This window comes from Podarcis erhardii (genome assembly GCF_964252035.2).
Source record: "Podarcis erhardii genome assembly, chromosome: 3".
In the NCBI taxonomy this organism is placed as follows: domain Eukaryota; kingdom Metazoa; phylum Chordata; class Lepidosauria; order Squamata; family Lacertidae; genus Podarcis; species Podarcis erhardii.
The window spans coordinates 83193413-83211608 of record NC_138507.1 but is presented as its reverse complement, the minus strand read 5'-3'; the positions used below and the strand labels follow the sequence as shown (position 1 = coordinate 83211608).

Sequence of the window (18196 nt, the reverse complement as noted above, 5' to 3'; positions counted from 1 at the left end):
CTCCTTGTCCGAGGGGGAGCCCCCGCCGAAACGAGCAGCAACCGGCCAAGCACCGGCCCTCCCTCGCGTCCCCCTCCTTCCCACCCAGCCAGCCTGGGAAGGGCAGTGGGCGGGGACCGCCGGCTGACAGGCAGGCCGCGCCTCTGGAAGGCGCCGAGCTCGGGGCTCCCGGCAGCCCCCCAGACGGAGGGCGGGCGGCTGGCTTTGCGCTTGCTCAGCCGCCGCCCAAGTCCGGGGGGAAGCCGGCAGGTCTCTCTCTGCAAAGCGAGGGAGGGAAGGAAGGAGGCAGCGCCGGCTCCTCCATCTTCTTGTGGCGCAGGGAAGGGGCAGGCCCGGGCGGGAGGAAGGATGCCCGCCAATTGAGCGCCTCGCCTCGCCTCCCATCCCAGAAGGAGGCCGGTGCCGTAGGGGCGGTCGGCCCAGATGCAAAGCAACCAGGGCGACGGCAGCGCCTCCGCGGAGGAGCAGCCCCAGCCTGCGCCTCCCGCCGCCTCGCCGCCCCAGTCTCCAATGGCGCTGGCTGGGCCCGAAGAGGGCAGCGGCCGCGGCGGAGCCCCGGGCCCCGAAGGCGCCCTCAGCCTGAACCCTGGGCAGCAGCAGCAGCAGCTGCAGGAGGAGATGGAGAAGCTGCAGGAGGAGAACGAGGCCCTCAAGGTGAGCAGGAGGAGAGGAGGGCGGCGGCGGGTGTGGCCCAGCCGGGAGGCGGAGGGGAGCCCTTTATTCTGCTCTTTCTTCTGTTGTCAACCCGGCTTGTAGGAGGCGAAGTGATAGAGAACAGATACCCGCCCCCCCCCATCTTAGGAGCAGGTGCAAGAAAAGGGGAAAGAAAGCAGGGGTCCGTCCTTTTGGGGGGGGGTTGTACAAACGATAGTCGTTTTTGTCCGCCCCCGAAAAGGAAAACCATTATATTCCATTCTTAATGGTGCAGCTTCCTGTTGTTCTCTTCCCTTGGTAAAATGTGGGAAACTTCTGCCTCAGAAAAGTTGAGCTCCCTTGGAAGAAACTAGCTCTGGCCATTTCTGACCTGATGGTAGCCCACAGATGGCGAAAAGCACTATATAGTGTGTGCCTTGCCTCATAATCACTCCCTGTGGCATGCTTCTCACGTGTCACATACGTGTTTTCCCTTCAGATGCTCTCAAACATGCATGGCTGACATGTTGTGCAATGGTAAGGCCCTGGCTTTTCATCCAGCAGAGGAAGCCATCCATCCTGTTTGCTGCATGCACTTGTGCCTTCATGACATTCTTTATTCTGAATGTTAAGGGAGAATGCTTAACATAACAGCATAACAATTACTCTTTTCAGATCACATTCCCTCTACAGTTTGTCTCATCCGTGAGGGAAGGGTCTTGCATTCCAGGCATGTCTTTAAGAGTACATCTACACTTTTACAGTTAGTGGTAAAATGTTCAGCGGAGTAGCAAGCCATCATTCCGCTGTCTAGCTATGGCTATGGTGTGTTGAGAAAGTGAAGACTCAGCACACAAAATTGTGTTCCCATGTCGAACTCGTAAGCTGTATCACAGGGGTGGGGAACCTTTTTCAGTCTAAGCGTTGGATCAACTTCCAGGAGTTGCATGACACCAGAGGGTATGGTCAGGGGCAAAAGTGGGTGGGACAACGGATATGACTCTTGCCTTTTTACAGGAGTTTACATCCAATCACTTGTCAGAAGTTGCTCTACACCAGTGTTTCCCAAACTTGTGTGTCTGGCTGTTCCCATGATCCCTGGCCTCTGGTCCTGCTAACTAGGGATGGTGGGAGTTGTAGTCCAAAAACAGCTCAGGACCCAAGTTTGGGAAACACAGCTTTACACACACACGCACACACACACACACACACACACACACACACCTTTCTCCATCCAGGCAAGCAAAAGACCATAGACACATCCCATCCCAGCAAGGGAAAGCCACTTGAGGGGGTGGAGCAGGGTCAGCGAGGGCACTGCCTAGTGAAAGGGGGTGTGGCCTTAGAAGGGCACATGGCTTAGGGAAAGTTCTGAGGGCCAGCTATAAAGAGGCCTGGAGGGCCATATTTGACCCTCTGTTCCCCACTCCTGCTGGTGGAAAAACCAAGTTCTTCCCACACTGCATAACTCTCATCCACCCATGATTTTATCATTGATTACCTCTTTGTATACATGTCACACATGTGATGTTTGAAGGGCAGACATAAGATAGTGATTGATGCTTCTGGTTGTTGTTGTTTTAAGTGAAGATCAAATTAAGTCCCATTTTTCCTTTCGTTTTATTAATGTGAACTTGCATTGCCTGGTGCATTTCCGACTATCCTTTCTGAACGGGTGCCAGAATGAGATAGATGAGTTGAGGACTGAGATGGATGAGATGAGGGACAGCTTCTTTGAAGAGGATGCCTGCCAGCTGCAAGAAATGCGCCACGAATTGGAGAGGGCCAACAAAAATTGCAGGATCCTTCAGTACCGTCTTCGAAAGGCAGAGCGCAAGAGGCTCCGCTATGCACAGACCGGGGAGATTGACGGAGAACTTTTGCGAAGCTTGGAGCAAGACCTGAAGGTAAACAGGACCAAAAGCTGGCAAGTAGGTGGGAAGGCAGTGAGGGGGAAGTACAGGTAGACTATGAAAGTATCGTAGGCTCAAGTCGTTCAACGGAAAGCAGAGATCTGATTTGTCTCATGGTTCTGAGAGCCAGTAATTTGATGACCTGGATCCTGACTCTCAGAACTCACTTTCTAGATACAGTGGTGCCCCGCAAGACGAATGCCTCGCAAGACGGAAAACTCGCTAGACGAAAGAGTTTTCCGTTTTGGAGGTGCTTCGCAAAACGAATTTCCTATGGGCTTGCTTCGCAAGACGAAAATGTCTTGCGAGTTCCTGCGGGTTTTTTCCTCTTCCCCCCTTTTTCTAAGCCGCTAAGCCGCTTATCAGCTGATCCGCTAAGCCGCTTATCAGCTGATCCGCTAAGCCGCTTATCAGCTGATCCGCTAAGCCGCTAATAGCGCTAATCCGCTAAGGCGCTAATGGGCTTGCTTTGCAAGACGAAAAAACTGCAAGACGAAGAGACTCGCGGAACGGATTCTTTTCGTCTTGCGAGGCACCACTGTAGCTCACTTTCAGATACAGTGGTACCTCCAGTTGCGAACGGGATCCGTTCTGGAGGTCCGGTCGGATCCTGAGGTTTCTGCAACCTGAAGACTGCTTCTGTGCATGCACGCAGTGAAACCTGGTCAAATACTTCCGGGTTTGCCGCTTTTGCATCCTGAAGTTTACGTAACCAGAGGGTTACGTAACAGGAGGTACTACTGTATTTACCCCTTTTCCAGTTATCAGAGAGTAAATTCCCAGGTGTGTTACACTCTGTTGCTTTGACAGTTGTTCCATTGAGCTCTGTGGAAAGTGGGATGAGGCTGTGCTGTTCACTTGACCTCTCTTCAGCCGAGCCACTACTGCATATTGGGATGGAAAGGAGGGAGGACAAAGACAATGCAGTAGAAAGGGCCAACTGGAGTGACAGGTTGGCTCCACTGGCATGTTTGCACCTCACTGCCTGATACCTCAGTGACTTGGCTGGAAGGGAGGTCAGGTGAGTGGTGCAGCCACCAACCCACCATGTTGTTCACTGCTGCTTTTAGCTAATTCATTGATCCGTTAATAAGCTGAAATACATTTCTGTAATGCCAGAGCCTCTTAGCTTGAAATGAATCTGCCCATTGACACATCTTGAAAATATAACTTAGAATTTAATAGAGGGTTGAATCCAATTAAATTACACTTGCAGTAGAAAACAATGAACTTTTAAGTTGTATCGATTGTTTTCACTGAGTATGCTTTAAGTGTGATATAAGTTGGATACAATCTGTAATTCATCACTCATTATTAGAAAGAAAAGCCATTTTAAGGGTTTCCTTTGCATTCCATTTTGCATACCAGAAGCAAAATAGCTCAAAAATAAATGTTTGCCCTTCTAGAGCAACAAGTGAAAATCTGTACTCACCAAATAAAATTGCTACCCATGATTTATCTACTAAAGTGTTACTTGATTAATTAACTAATTATAAGGTGTACAGTTCCAGTTGTAAATAGGTTTCACCGAAAAAGCAAGTGAGACTCCCATGTTAAAGTCCAGCTTTGGGTAGCATTGTGTCCAGTGTTCTAATAGATAGAGAGTTGGTCTTTGACCTAGAAATTCCATATACAAGTACTACCTAAGTCCTGTAATCATGGGATACTACCAGTGCTCAGAGTCACACTGGAAATAATCAGGAATAAGCTAGAGTGTATGTGAACTGAGCTTTAATAATAATAATAATAATAATCACAATAATAATAAATTAATTAAATTTCTGTGATACTCTTCACCCAAGGATTACAGGATGGTTTACAATATATATATATATAAAGAATGCATACCATAGTAACAAACAAAAACAATACCCCCCACAGTTTAAAAGGCCATATAAAGTATTTAATTAGCCAAAGGCCTGGGAGAAGAGTTTTGGCCTGGTGCCTAAATATTTGTAATGAAGGCGCTCATGTTTTTAAAATCAGTGGAGACTTCTAATGGAATTGGATTGGAGACAAAACTAATCAGAATGCCATTCTGGCTCTAGAATACACTAATCAGTTCTGTTTTTGTTGGCTGAAAACAGGATTATAAACATCACATGATCATAGGGTTGTATCAAACTTAAGAGTAGACCCATTGCATCAATTGACCTAAGTGAGTCATGCCTATTAATTTTCATGTATCTATGCTGAGTATGACTAACATTGTATACAACCAGCGCTTTTTTTCTGGGGGGACGCAGGGGTATGCATACCCCTAAATATTTTGTACTTTGTACTTTTGTCCATTTACTGTATTTATTTCCCCCGATTTGTACTATAAAATCATGATTTTCTTGAGAGTACCCCTAAACATTTTTTTTAGAAAAACAGCACTGTATACAACCCATAATTATCTTCGCCACAAAAATGTTGTCTTTAAATTTTAAAATTCTGTTCCATTAGGTTGCAAAAGACGTTTCAGTGAGACTTCACCATGAGTTGGAAAACGTGGAAGAAAAACGTACCACCACAGAAGATGAAAATGAAAAGTTAAGGCAGCAGCTGATAGAAGTAGAGATTGCTAAACAGGCTCTGCAGAACGAACTTGACAGGATGAAAGAGGTTAATGTTCAGTATTTACTTTTGGGGAAATGAGTTTCTATTCTACCCTGAATTTTATAATGGTTGGAATAGTAATGCATGCACTTAATGGAGGAGGACGTCAGAGATTCTCAGAATGCTTGACTAAGTAAGGATCCTAAAACGCAATGAATAATTTGCTTCGTAGAAATGAGAACATAAATGAGGGAAACAGTAAACATTTCCTAGAATTAAAAATGGCTGCCCCTTTCGTACCTTTGCTCTTAGTCAGTTTTTGCCTACTGCTGTGAATTGTTGGTTTTCATGGATGAGTAGAAAGGTTTGAGATTTGATTTGTTAGCTACTATGTATTTGTTTGCTGAAAAGCATTCCCTGTTCCTGTCTTTGAAATGAGATATATTTATTCTGGAATGCTATTGAGAGTGCTCTTGTGCTCTTGTTTTGTTGATGAAATTCTCATAGGTATCTGGTAGGCTGGACTGGATAGACACTTGATCTGATCCAATAGGACTCTTCTTACCTTAAAATAAGGCATGTCTGTGCTACTGGATTTTTAGAAAAAGTAAAGCCAAACAAAGCTGCTAGTTCAACCGCTTACACTCCCATTGAGTTTAGAGAACATAAAACTATGCGCCATAATCCAGTGGTCTTTGTAGGTGTATCCAACAACCTGCATGAGTCCTATGAGATTTGTGATAGTGACCTGCAACACCGAGTTCAAATATTACTAGCCCAAATTTCTTTCTTACTGCCGTGCTTCCTTATACCTACCTGTGTTATTAATTAGCGATAGATAAATCCACATAGCCTTTCAGGTTTACTGAACTATTTACTGGTTTGTATTTGGATAATGAAACTGCTAATGAAGTGCTTAAATGGCTATATTAAGAGTTGTTAAAATTTGGCCTACATTGTGCTGGTGTGGCCCAGTTGCATTGTGCCTCTTTACAAAAGGGTCTAGATCATTCACTGGCACCCATGCTGTGAAAGGGAGTGTTTGCATTGGCTTGCATCTTTAGCTGTCAATCTAAATTGACTGCAGAAATATCCTGTCTTTTAAATGACGATATTGGATCCTAATTGGCAGCTAATTATACACCAGGATTTATGATGCTTTTTTTGTGTGCGTTTCTGTTAAGCCAGCCCCCATTTTGAATATCTCTGCTCCTTCTGTTTTCCCAATCCCTCCTCCCCACTCTGCTTTGCTGTTGTTTTGGGGTGGTGGTAAATGGTATTTATTCAAATTCACGTTTACTGTTTTGCCATATTGATTGGTTGATTACTTACCTTTGGGCAAGCTCTCACTGGAATTATGTATGTTGGTGTAGAGAACATTTCATTGGTAAAAAAATTGAATAGTCCCCAGTTTCCATACCAGGAAGAACTATTTTGTGACTTCCTGTAATGGAATAAGGAGCCAGAGAAGAAAGAAGTCTGTTGTATCTCTGCTTGTAAGACAAACAAGGCCGAGATTACTGGAAGAAGATACATGGTGATACCATTGATTAATATCTTGACACTCAGGGCATTGGAAGAAAATAAATGAGACTCTTTTCAAGAGCTTGGTGTATTACAGGTAATTTCTGGGTGACGTAACACCTCAGTAGTAGGTATTACATCATTATTTTCTTCTCTCATGAGAAGTAGAATATGTGCAAAGTGACACTGATTAAATGGTTAGTTAGGCAACGGGGTATAGATCTGTATGTATTATACACCAAAAAATGTAATATCTGAATGTATGCAGGGATTGGGTTACAAGTGCTAATAGCTGCTCCAAATTATGAATAGTTCCTCTCTTATTTCTGCTCGCATTGCTGCTAATAATGATTAGCACAGTAGTTAGGTTTGTTTTTATCATGTCTATGGAATGGACAGGGAAAATTTGGTTACTGTGGTAACTTCAGGGCTGAATTATTGCAATGTACTTTATGCTGGGCTGCCTTTGAAAATGAGTTGGAAGCTTCAATTACCTTCAAGAATCTTCAGTGTGTCTGCCCAACTGTTGACAAGTTCGAGGCAAACCCGCTCTGTCCTGGCTACGTGTATGCTTCCAAGTCCAATTCAAAGTGCTGGTTTGGACCTATAAAGCTTTTTCTGGCTCAGGGCCCCAATGACATCTGGAACACCTTTCCTGCTGTGAACTGACCTGGACCCTTAGATCTTATTCTGAGACCCTTCTTTGGTTCTGCCCTTTGCAGAGTCTCAAAGGATGGTGACAAGAGAGGAAGGCCTATTCAGTTGTGGTTCTGTATATTCAGGTGTTGCTTCCATGGAATGCTCTACCTAGTGAGGTCTGCCTGGCATCTTTCCTAACTGATTTTGTTTTGCTGTTTGTGTGCTGCCCAAGCTGCCTGTGGCTGTTATTTTTTTTTGGGGGGGGGGTTATGTGTGTGTGTATGAATGAATGAATTGCAGGTGTTTGTATGCAAATACTAAATTCACCACATTTGTCAGATAAGGAATTTGAAATTTAATTTTAGTTGAAACTTGCATATCCAATAAATTCCTTGTTCTAGTTTTCAGATGACTGGCCACCACGCCTTGGAAATATTTGCTCTGCACCTGCTACCATTCTGGTTGCTTATAATAAACAGATACTTAGATTAATTTAAAGCATGATTGATAGTGTCTGCCCTAGAAACCTAATTACCAGAAGCATATGACTATGCCTTTGGTTTGACTCTGCCTTTAATTGGAATAGATGCCAGCAGTTTAGAGTACAATAATGTGATTTAGTTCAGTGGTTGTAAAAATGACAGTATACCAGGAAAGTAGGCCTTCCTGATGCTGGTGGAGGGAGGTAGATTTCACACAGCTCAATTGGTTAGAGCATGGCACTAATAACGCCAAGGTTGCAGGTTTGATCCCCATATGAGACAGCTGCATATTGCTGCATTGCAGGGAGTTGGACTAGATGATCCTCGAGGTCCCTTCCAATCTAGAATTCTATGATTCGATGTGGTTGACTTTCATTTGAAAGATGCAAAGTCTGAGCAGGAGGATTTTCATGAGAACTTAACACAAGTTGGTTAGTTCCCCACCCACTCTAGCACTATATTATTTAGCATAATTAAAACAGCCGGAGAACATGTAGCTTGAATGTAAAAGGGGGGAAATGGATATTGACCTTATAACAGCACAAAAGATGAGAAAAAACAGCACCTAGCGTTGCACTGAACAGAAAGGTGTGTATTTGATACATAGGGTCATATTCCTCTTCTTCCCCGCTCCCCAGGCCTCTGTATGTGCTCAAAATCAGCTGTGGAGTGTTGGGTCACCCTCCAAAGCAGATTTGGAGGGGAAGCAGGCAAATTTAAAGTCCCATCCAGCACTAGAGGCCCATCCAGCACTAGGAGGGAGAACCGCTGGTGCTTTTTTCTACTTCCATTTGAATTCTTAGCTGGGCTACCATTTAGAATGCTAGCCTGTCATCTTCCAATTACTTGCAGTGATTATGGACAACTGTGGATCACTGCCAGTAAAGATGAATACTTTTGCCACTTTTAAAAAACCAGGATCACATGATTATGATGCGGACATATACAGGCCCATCCTTAAATCCAATTCAAGTACCATGGCTAAATCGAGTTGTGGATTGACTATTGGTTTTTCCTCTGAATTTTCATCAACTTTAATATGCTATTGAAAGCAATGTGAAGTTTGTGTATTCCATATATAGAGAGGTAGAAGAGTGGTAAACAAGTGCTATCTCTTTCTACTGAACTGTTAATACATTGCTTGTCAAAACTGCCTTTAATTTCTGTTGAAATTCAAAGAAAGGATAAAAATCCTTTGCTTTTTGCAAACCTAAAAACATCAGACAGGCAACCGAGGATATTAAACTTGTCATGAAATGTTTTTCACAGAACACTGGGCCTCACAAAGCTGTAGGGCATACTGGGGCGGCAGGAACACAGCATTCTTCACGTCAAAGATATAGAACTGTAGGGGATGACAGTATTCAAAGGTCGTCTTGTCTACCTCTTGCCTGCAAAGAAACCGAATGTTTTGCATCTGGCCACAGTTATTTATGTACTGGCAGCATCTTGTTTAGTTCACTGTAATGCTCTCTACATGGGGCTTCCTTTGAGGTCTGTTAAAAAATGACACATTCTGCCAATTCCTTAACAGTCAAACTGGTTCCTGGTCTGTTTCCAAACACAGTTCAAAGTGTCACTCTTGACCTGTAAATCCCCAAACGGCTTAGGGCCAGGCTACTTGTAGGACCACTGCTTCCACTTGAAAGCACCTGGGTGTTAAGATCAGCTTTGGAGGCCTTGCTCTGGTTTTGTTACCCTTTGAACTGGTTGGTGGCAGGCCTTTTCCACTGTGGCACCTTCTGGGAAGTTTGCTTGCCACTTTCTTTGTTTTCCTTTTAGTAAGTGGTGAAAAACTTTTCATACCCCGAGCCCTTAAATGTGTTTCAACATTTAAACCCATATGGTGGTGTGGTACGCCCTCCCATCAGATGTCAAAGAAAAAAACAAATATCTGATGTTTAGAAGACAGATGAGTGGGGTATAAATAAATTATTATTATTATTATTATTATTATTATTATTATTATTATTCTGAGGTAGGGGTGTGTGTGTGTAATGCTGAGGTTTTATTTCCTGCTTTCTCTTGTTTTGAGATTTTTAAAAATATTCTGTTAAACTGCTTTATTTTAAACCATGCTTAAGAGCATTTGCTGAAAACCTCCAAAGAAATAAACAGATCTTCCTATTTGGTAAGGGGAAATGAGTTCATTTATTGTATCCTTAGATCTTCAAAGTAGTATCAAAATCATTCTATTACAGAATCATGATAAATGGCACATATCTGGGAGATAACTATTTACAATTACCTTGGGTCAGTTACTTCCAACTAAAAAGTCTGTTTGCAGTTACGTTTTTGGTTCCTGGTGAGGTTTTTTATGTTACTTTTTTTTGGGGGGGGGATGTTTGCGAATTATTATTTTTAATATTCAAAGTACTCCAAAGTATGTTATACAGATGAACAACAACCTGAATTGTATAAAAATATCATGGTCTCTGAATTGTGGAGCAACCAATATTTTGGGGGGAAAACAACATCTGGTTTTTGAAAAAGCTTCTTGTGCTTTCAATGGTTTAATGGATTTATATTGCAGTCAAGCCTATTGAGTTGTTAACTTTTCTCAGGATTAGCCAATTGTTTTATTATTTTGCATTGTTTTAACAGTGTTAAATGTTTTATTGTATTTGTATATATTGTTGTGTATTAGTTGGAGATACACAGCTGTTTTCAAAAACAAATAAATAAACAAACACATTCATTTAGTAAAATGCATACTATACCTTATCTTTCTTTTATAGCAATCGATGAAAAGAAGAGGAAGCAAAGACTTGCAAAAATCAGAAAAAAAGTCACAGCAGACACCCACTGAGGTAACCTCAAATACTTCTGTCCCATGGCACAACCCAGTAAACCTTACGGTTATGAAATAAAAAAAGTATTGGTGCAAGCCTTTCCTTAGTCAACATAATTGGAAAACTGTGACTATTTTTATGGCGCTCATTTAGTAGCCTGCTAGTAACCAAATTTTAAATGTAGTTTTAATAACTATAGCAGTATATTTTAATATATTGGGTTGTGTTTACCAGAGTCATATACAGTATTAACCCAGTGTTAATAAATGGAATTGTCGCTGGGTCTTCTCCAAGTATAACTGTTGCATACAGCTGAATGGTGTTCAGCTCAGTTGTGTTACAGATAAATTTATTCTGTCATCTGCACCTATCAATCCATTTGAAACTATTTAGAAGCTAGTTATAGAGAAGTTCCTAGCATCTGCACTCCTGAAATTTAAAGTCGGGGCTATTCTTGAATGGCTATTATAATGATACTTGGAAAAATAATGGAAACAGCTATATTTTACTTGAAAAGATGGCACAGTCCATGTTCCTGCTATATTGATGTCCTTTATCTCTTGGTCAGAGAGTTTTCAGATTTCAGAATCTTAACAATTCTCATGACCAAACTCAGGGCCACTTCACACATCACTTGTTTTTAGGTGAACCCTTATACTTAAAACATAACCTATGAATGCAATAAACACAAGCGTGTCTGTCATACAGGTGTACTGTTAAAGGAGTTATGATAGGTTTCAGCTTCCTGTTGATAGTACATTGACAAATGGTTGGCAGATTGTTTCTGTGTGAAATAGCCCTTGGTAGAGAGTAAAACCTGCTACTGAGTAGGTTTTGAGGTGTAATGGTTCAGAACACGGAGTAATGATTTTTTAAAATAGGTTTAGTGGCACATTTTACTTTTGCTTGATATTTGAAATGTGTATCAAATAGAATCATACTTTCATGGAGTTCACTGGGGCTATTATTCTATAATTTGGAATTTTCATTTGCTGAATTGCCAAATGGTGTCATCACTTGTCTAGTAACTGTTGGATCTTCTTTCTTTTTTCTAAGGAGGACAATGAAGATCTGAAATGCCAGTTGCAGTTCATCAAAGAAGAAGCTACCCTGATGAGGAAAAAGTTGGCCAAAATAGACAAGGAAAAGGACAGATTTGAACATGAACTACAAAAATATCGGTCATTTTATGGTGATCTAGACAGTCCCTTACCAAAAGGGGAGGCTGGAGGCCCACCTACCACAAGAGAATCAGAACTCAAGCTTCGTCTGAGGTTAGTAGAGGAAGAAGCCAATATTCTGGGAAGGAAAATAGTGGAGCTGGAAGTAGAAAACAGAGGGCTGAAAGCAGAGCTTGATGACTTGAGAGGAGATGATTTCTCAGGGGCAGCCAACCCGCTCATGGGGGAGCAGAATGAATCGCTCTCTGAGTTACGGCAGCATCTGCAGCTAGTTGAAGATGAAACGGAGCTGCTGAGAAGAAACTTGGCTGATGTAGAAGAACAAAACAAGCGCATCACAGCAGAGCTGAACAAATACAAATACAAGACTGGGGCTCATGACAGTTCAAGGCATCACGACAGCGCCAAGACAGAAGCGCTCCAGGAAGAGCTCAAAGCTGCCCGCATGCAGATCAATGAACTCAGTGGTAAGGTCATGCAACTTCAGTATGAGAACCGAGTCTTGATGTCCAACATGCAGCGCTATGACCTGGCCTCTCATCTAGGGATCCGGGGCAGCCCCAGGGACAGTGATGCTGAAAGCGATGCGGGGAAGAAAGAAAGCGACGATGATTCTCGTCCTCCACACCGCAAGAGGGAAGGTCCCATCGGTGGGGAGAGTGACTCAGAGGAGGTCCGCAACATCCGTTGCTTGACCCCCACTAGATCCTTCTACCCAGCACCAGCAGGGTGGCAGAAAAGCTTCACAGACCGGCAGCAAATGAAGGACATCCGCTGCGAAGCGGAACGCCTTGGCAAGACGATTGACCGCCTGATTTCGGACACAAGCACCATAATAACAGAGGCAAGAATTTATGTGGCAAATGGGGACCTGTTTGGACTTATGGATGATGAAGATGATGGCAGTAGGATACGGGAGCACGAACTTCTTTACCGAATAAATGCCCAGATGAAGGCATTTAGAAAAGAGCTCCAGGCCTTTATTGACACACTAGAAGTTCCAAAGTCTTCAGATGATCGAAGTACAGATGAACCTTTGTCAGTGAGTCAGGTAGACTTTTACTTCATAAGATGCCTAGGTAAAAACTTTCAGCCCAAGGTGTTGTATGGATGGTTGACTGGCATTTCCCTTACATTCTTATATATCACAAAAGGCACATTGTTTAAATTTGCTGTGGCTTTCTTAGTTTGGAGTTTGTAGCATAGTCCTAATAACTGGGTCACTAGCACCACACAGGGCTGGTATGGGTTGGCATGACTTGGCAACTGCCCACACCTCTTCCGTGAGCCCATTGCCAAGAGCCCCCTGTTCCCTTCTGCTGCTTCTCCCTGTCTGCTTGCCCCTTCCTTTGGACTCACCAGCGACAAATGAAGGCAGCTTGAGGGAGAAATACCAGACACTTCCTGTGGTAAGGAGGTGATACAGTGAACAGTAAAGCAGAAGTGGTCCCATAATAAAATTGTCGGCCAAAGGTTCTGCTGCAGTTTATTCTGGGGGAGCGGATGATATTTTGAAATATGCCACTTGTTAAAACCATGGCCAGCTCAGGGTTTAGGGAGTCCCCATGTGCACATTAAAATTGAGATAGTAACATGGCAGAAATGATCAGATACCTGGCTTAGGGGCAGAATGTTTGAATAATTATCATTTGAGATGCAAAGAAGTGACCTGGTTATATAGAATTATGTGCCATGAAGATGTATGGAAGATGGATATTGAATTTTAACCAGTACTTTCTAGGGCAGTTCTGATGTTCTTCTTCCCTGTCTTGCAAAATGCACTTATCTCTTCTGAACCTGAAACTATTCAGGCCCCTATCCATAGCTGAAAGGACTTCCTGTTACAAATTGTACAGATACATTGAGATACAGTTTGTTCCTCTCTTAAAATGCTGAAACTTGGGTTAATTCAGTGGAATTGGTTGGCAGGCATTTCATAACAGTCATTTTAGACAGCTAGCTTCAAAGTGACCTTGTACATATTTGCCTTTTATTATTTTTTTTGGTCAGGCCATTTCTGTAGCGCTTAATATATAATAATATCTTTAAGCACTCTACAGAAACCAAAAACAACAGCAAGAGGCAATTTAACAACAATACAATTTAATACAATTCAACAGCAACAGTGTTGCATATACAACTGTTACATTAATGCAAGTTACTAATAAATATGGACCAATATCCTTCTCCTGACACACCTCCTCTCAGCTCCAAGACTGTACACATTCACCCTTGCTCTCATTCAGGGCTGAACAAACTCAGTTCTCCCACAAAATCTCACGATAAAGAGGGTTCCTGGAATCTGCTGGCATCATCTTAGTTTCTCACTCTTGTCATGTTTTGGAGGACCGGCACAAGGTGGAAAGAGCTTCCTCAGAACTGCCTGCATCATTGTCCCATGCAGCACTCACCTGTACTGCACACACACAGTTCACAAGATTAAGCCTCAGATGTGGGTCTTTCTTTCTTTTCACTTGAAATGTTAAGTTTGCTGCTTCATTAACATAGCATTATCTTGTCTTTGTATTTACCTTCCCAGATGTTCCAGCCTATCATTTTACTTATTCTCATCCTTGTATTATTTTCATCCCTTTCTTATGCAACAATATTTAAACTTGTCTTCCTTTTCACATTGTTCTTTGTGCTGTAGTAAACAGACCTTTTTCATCATTTTGCCATTCATTGTAGTATTCTTTTCAGTTTGTTTTGTTTTGTCCATCCTTCCAAGATAAGAAGTGCAAGAGCTGTAGTTTCTGTAGTAATCGCTGCTGTAAAAACACTGAAGACTACTCACTGGAAAGAAGGGATGCCAGCCCTCACAAGTCAAATAATATAGAACACAAAAGAAACAAAACCCCCCACAACTGAACCAGAATTGTGCTCAACCAAAAAGCTAGGTAAGCATGTGAAGAACAGGTCTTTATTCTTTTTATAATAATCTTTCCTTTTTAGTAAGTTTGGGATAAAAATGAGGCTGAAACTTATGCAAAAGTTGGCTTTACAGTAATTGAAACATAATTTAGAATGCTAGAAATGTTGTATGTTCCTCAACCCAAATTCTTACATTGCAGTCGCAAACTGCAAGGTTCCTGCAGTTTGTGCTATGCAAATATACACATTTGTATAGGTGAGAGATAGCAGAGTTGTTCAAAACAGGGACTTTGAGTTTATAATAATTCTACATGGAGTTTGCCTGACTTCTACTCCTGACAGTTTAAGACACAGAACTTCTACTGATATCCTTTGGGAGCAAGGCTCTCGAGTCCACAAACAGCCCTCTGGCACATGAGTGGCAGTTAAGAAACAACAACAGTGAATCTCTTCTAGTCAAAAGCTTGTCATATAAATTATTAGAAGAAGATTGAATTGTAGGTGGGTTTTTTCCCGTGTGTGCTTTAAAAAAGAAAAAAAATTCATTCCCTTGAGGAAAAGTTGCTATGAGAGTCACCATTTCCGGTTTCTGAAAAGCAATTAAAAAACCCCCCAAGAGCAGGCTGCTCTGCTTACTCTCCCTTACTTCTGTTAGGCTGGGCTGCTGCTCAACCCCCAGCACAATAAGCTTGACAAGTTTAAAGATTTAAAATACCACTGGAATGGCTTGTGGATCATGATGGTGCTACTGCAAATAAGTAGAAGGTTCTCTCTTAAAGACTGCAATATTGCCTTGCTCTGAAGAAATTTGTGTCCAGAACTCCTGATTACAGTCATAATAAGACATGACTCCAGTGACATGTGTCATCAACCCTTTGGAAGCAGAGAAATACACAGCCGTTGGATAACAAGACATTCACAGAAACAGTGCCAAAGTCTGTCATGATGATAAAGAGAAAGAAAGCTAGATAGATGAACTGTAGGTGACCTTCAGAAGTTGTTTACAGCATGTCTACAGCCTTAGGAATATCACACTCCAGTTCCTTTGCTTGGCTTGTGCTGGATTAATTTCAGGCTGCTGCTATTGCAAGGGAAAACACCCCCCCCCCCCGAATTCTAGGTGCTGGTGCAAAATCCTTACCAGCAAAATGATTATGTGAATGCTATAAATACGTAATCATTTAGTGAAAATGATAGCCATCCACTTCCAATAGGGCACATTAGAAAAGCTACTGTTATCATAGCTATTACTGTTCATTAGATTTATATCCCACCCTTTCCTCTCAAAGGAGCCCAGGGTGGCACACACACAAGTGATAATACACTTAAAACAGCTATTTAAAAAGTGAGTACAGATGCAGACTGGAAAAGACCTTTGCTTAAAATGCTTGTTGAAAAAGGAAGCTCTTCAATAAAGAGATGGCACCTTTCTACTGTTCAAGAGGAGGGAATTCCAGTGCTTAAAGGCCAGATTCCTGTACTGATAAGATGGTATCTGTGGGAGGCCCACACCTGCAGAATGCAGTGATCAGTTGAGACTAGCTTTTAGGTATTTCAAGGTGCCCACCAAATAGAACAAACAAGTGCAGCCCTGCATTAAAATGTTGCAGCGTTGAAGGCTTTTACTCAGAATTCCAGACCACCCCTCTTCCCACTCCCTCTCGGGTTTTCCACCTGCTTCCTGCCTATCTTTTTTACTTGAGTAAGTCTTTGGGTTCCCCCAGCCTTGATTATACCTTCCTCTAGTATGTAGGTGGTGCTGTTGTGACTGCCTAGGGACTAGCACTCAAAGATTTAAAATTCCTATTGTTACATGCAAGCGTAACTACATGCAGCTTCACCCAAATGTTGTAGTTTAATGTGCATGTGTTATCATGCATTATTTGACCCTGTGTCTATGGGATTTAGAAGAGGTAGAGTCTTAACAGGATCTGGAGGACAGAAAGTTTCCTGGCTGTGCAATAGATGGCCTTATTTTTGTTCTGTTTTTTGAAAAGCTTTTTTGTTTTTGTTTTGTTTCTACATATGATTGATCATTGTTAAGATAGATAAATGGAGGAAGGTTGATACCAGACCTGCACTGAATATCATACATACATGGGCCAGTAAAAGAATGCTCCCTTAGAAAAAGACCACTACATTTTATAAAAGAAGTCTTAAATGTTTTGCACAGGCTGCTTTGGCAAGGTTTTAAAATGAGCTCTCTATGAAACCTAAACATATCATAGACAGGAAATTATTTTTACGTAAACTATGAGAATGTGCAATGTAATACAGATGGCAGAGACTTCAAAACTTCCAGGCACTGACGTTACATGAAAGCCAGTTACTAGAATGATGTTAAATTGTCTTGAGTTGCAAAGTTAATCTAACAATGTTCCAATAGTTTTCCTAGTTGATAAGCTGATTCTCTCCTTTCTTTGAAGGATATATGTGTAACTGGAGCCCTTTTCCCCTCTTCACTACATTCACTGCTACGTTACATCTGAACTGAAATACTGCTGAAAGGATTCTTCCTCTTCAAAAGGTTGGTGCACAGTTTGTTTTTCATTCTAAATTTTATTCATAATTTCAAATCAAGATGGGTTTAAGTGTGGTTTTTTGGCACATCTGTCTAGTTTCAATCCTGATTTGAATGTAGATCAGTAATCATGATTTTTTTAAAAAAAAGAATATGCTAAGTGAGGCTTTCCTACATGACTTGATGCCACATTTTGAATGTTACTTTTTAAATTTTCTTCATGTGAGTGAGTCTTTGATGTGTACGCACCATAGCACAGAAGCTTGGGATCCAAACTAACAAATGTTATTGTGAGTTCCCAAAAGTCTGGCACAGCTGAATGACTAGGTCACTCGTAAAGAAGGCTGTACATATCTGACAACATACTTATTTCAGAGAAGGGCGAGGAAAGCAGAGCTGATGCTTGGGTGTGGTTTGGGGAGACCACTACTTTTCATCAAATAGATAAATAAATGAACATAAAAGAGGATAGGTCTCCACTTCAAATTCTACACTGACCATAATGCTTGCAGGACTGATTTATGTAGTGTGAAGTAATGCAGATGAAAACACTGCTTATCACTTAAAATGCTTTTCTCATTTGTGCAGAAAGTATGTGTTTCCTTTCCTGGGAGAATATGCAGAAAACTGAAATTGCACTAATTACACAAGAGGTGAAACGTGTGCAACAACACAAGCAGATTCGATTGCATTTGAAACAGAAGAAGGGAATAATGGGAAGGACTTGAATGGCACCAGCAGGTGTTTGAAGGAGATGCAGTCTGATGCTCTTGCTGAGGTTGATTAAATAGACAAAAAGGAAGAAGGGGGTGGGGAGAGCAGCGAGGAGGGAAATACATCCCTTCAAAAGGCATTTCTCCCTTGTTCAACAAGCTCTCTCTGCACAAGCTCTCTCTTCTGGAGCAAGCTCTGCACAAGCTCTCTCTTCTGGAGCAAAACAAAAGACATAATGCACAAAAGCAGTGGTAAGACCCAAGAACGTCCAGATGGAAATGAATTTATTAATCCATCTTCTGCAAAGCAGTGTCCTGATTCAGTGCCACTAGTGAAGAGTGGAAATGTGTCAGTGGTTCTGCAGTGGTCATCTAAGAAAGGGATC

At 42.0% G+C, this 18196-nt stretch overlaps 1 protein-coding gene across 7 annotated transcripts; it reads left to right on the top strand.

The window, feature by feature from the left end:
• Nucleotides 1–283: 283 nt before the first annotated feature.
• Nucleotides 284–17977, top strand: LOC309339556 (microtubule cross-linking factor 3-like). Of its 7 annotated transcripts, XM_081857680.1 has the most exons (9): nt 570–654; nt 1309–1363; nt 2316–2540; nt 4995–5153; nt 10471–10542; nt 11581–12756; nt 14406–14602; nt 17003–17103; nt 17686–17977. In XM_081857680.1, exons 3-7 carry the CDS (start codon nt 2343–2345, stop codon nt 14571–14573), a joined length of 1773 nt encoding a protein of 590 aa, XP_081713806.1. In that variant the 5' UTR covers nt 570–654; nt 1309–1363; nt 2316–2342; the 3' UTR covers nt 14574–14602; nt 17003–17103; nt 17686–17977. The 7 variants fall into 7 exon arrangements, with proteins under 7 accessions (XP_081713805.1, XP_081713801.1, XP_081713803.1 ...); XM_081857679.1 differs by lacking the exon at nt 1309–1363 and having other exon boundaries at nt 284–654; nt 11581–12747; nt 14434–14602; XM_081857675.1 differs by lacking the exon at nt 1309–1363 and having other exon boundaries at nt 284–654; nt 11581–12747.
• Nucleotides 17978–18196: the final 219 nt, after the last annotated feature.

What these genes read in the sequence shown, in the direction of transcription:
- LOC309339556 (XM_081857674.1), top strand. Translation starts at nt 424, where the DNA reads ATGCAAAGCAACCAGGGCGACGGCAGCGCCTCCGCGGAGGAGCAGCCC. An exon ending in AACTTGACAGGATGAAAGAG is followed by an intron (nt 5,154 to 10,470) that starts GTTAATGTTCAG and finishes TTTCTTTTATAG; the next exon opens with CAATCGATGAAAAGAAGAGG. An exon ending in CACAGCAGACACCCACTGAG is followed by an intron (nt 10,543 to 11,580) that starts GTAACCTCAAAT and finishes CTTTTTTCTAAG; the next exon opens with GAGGACAATGAAGATCTGAA.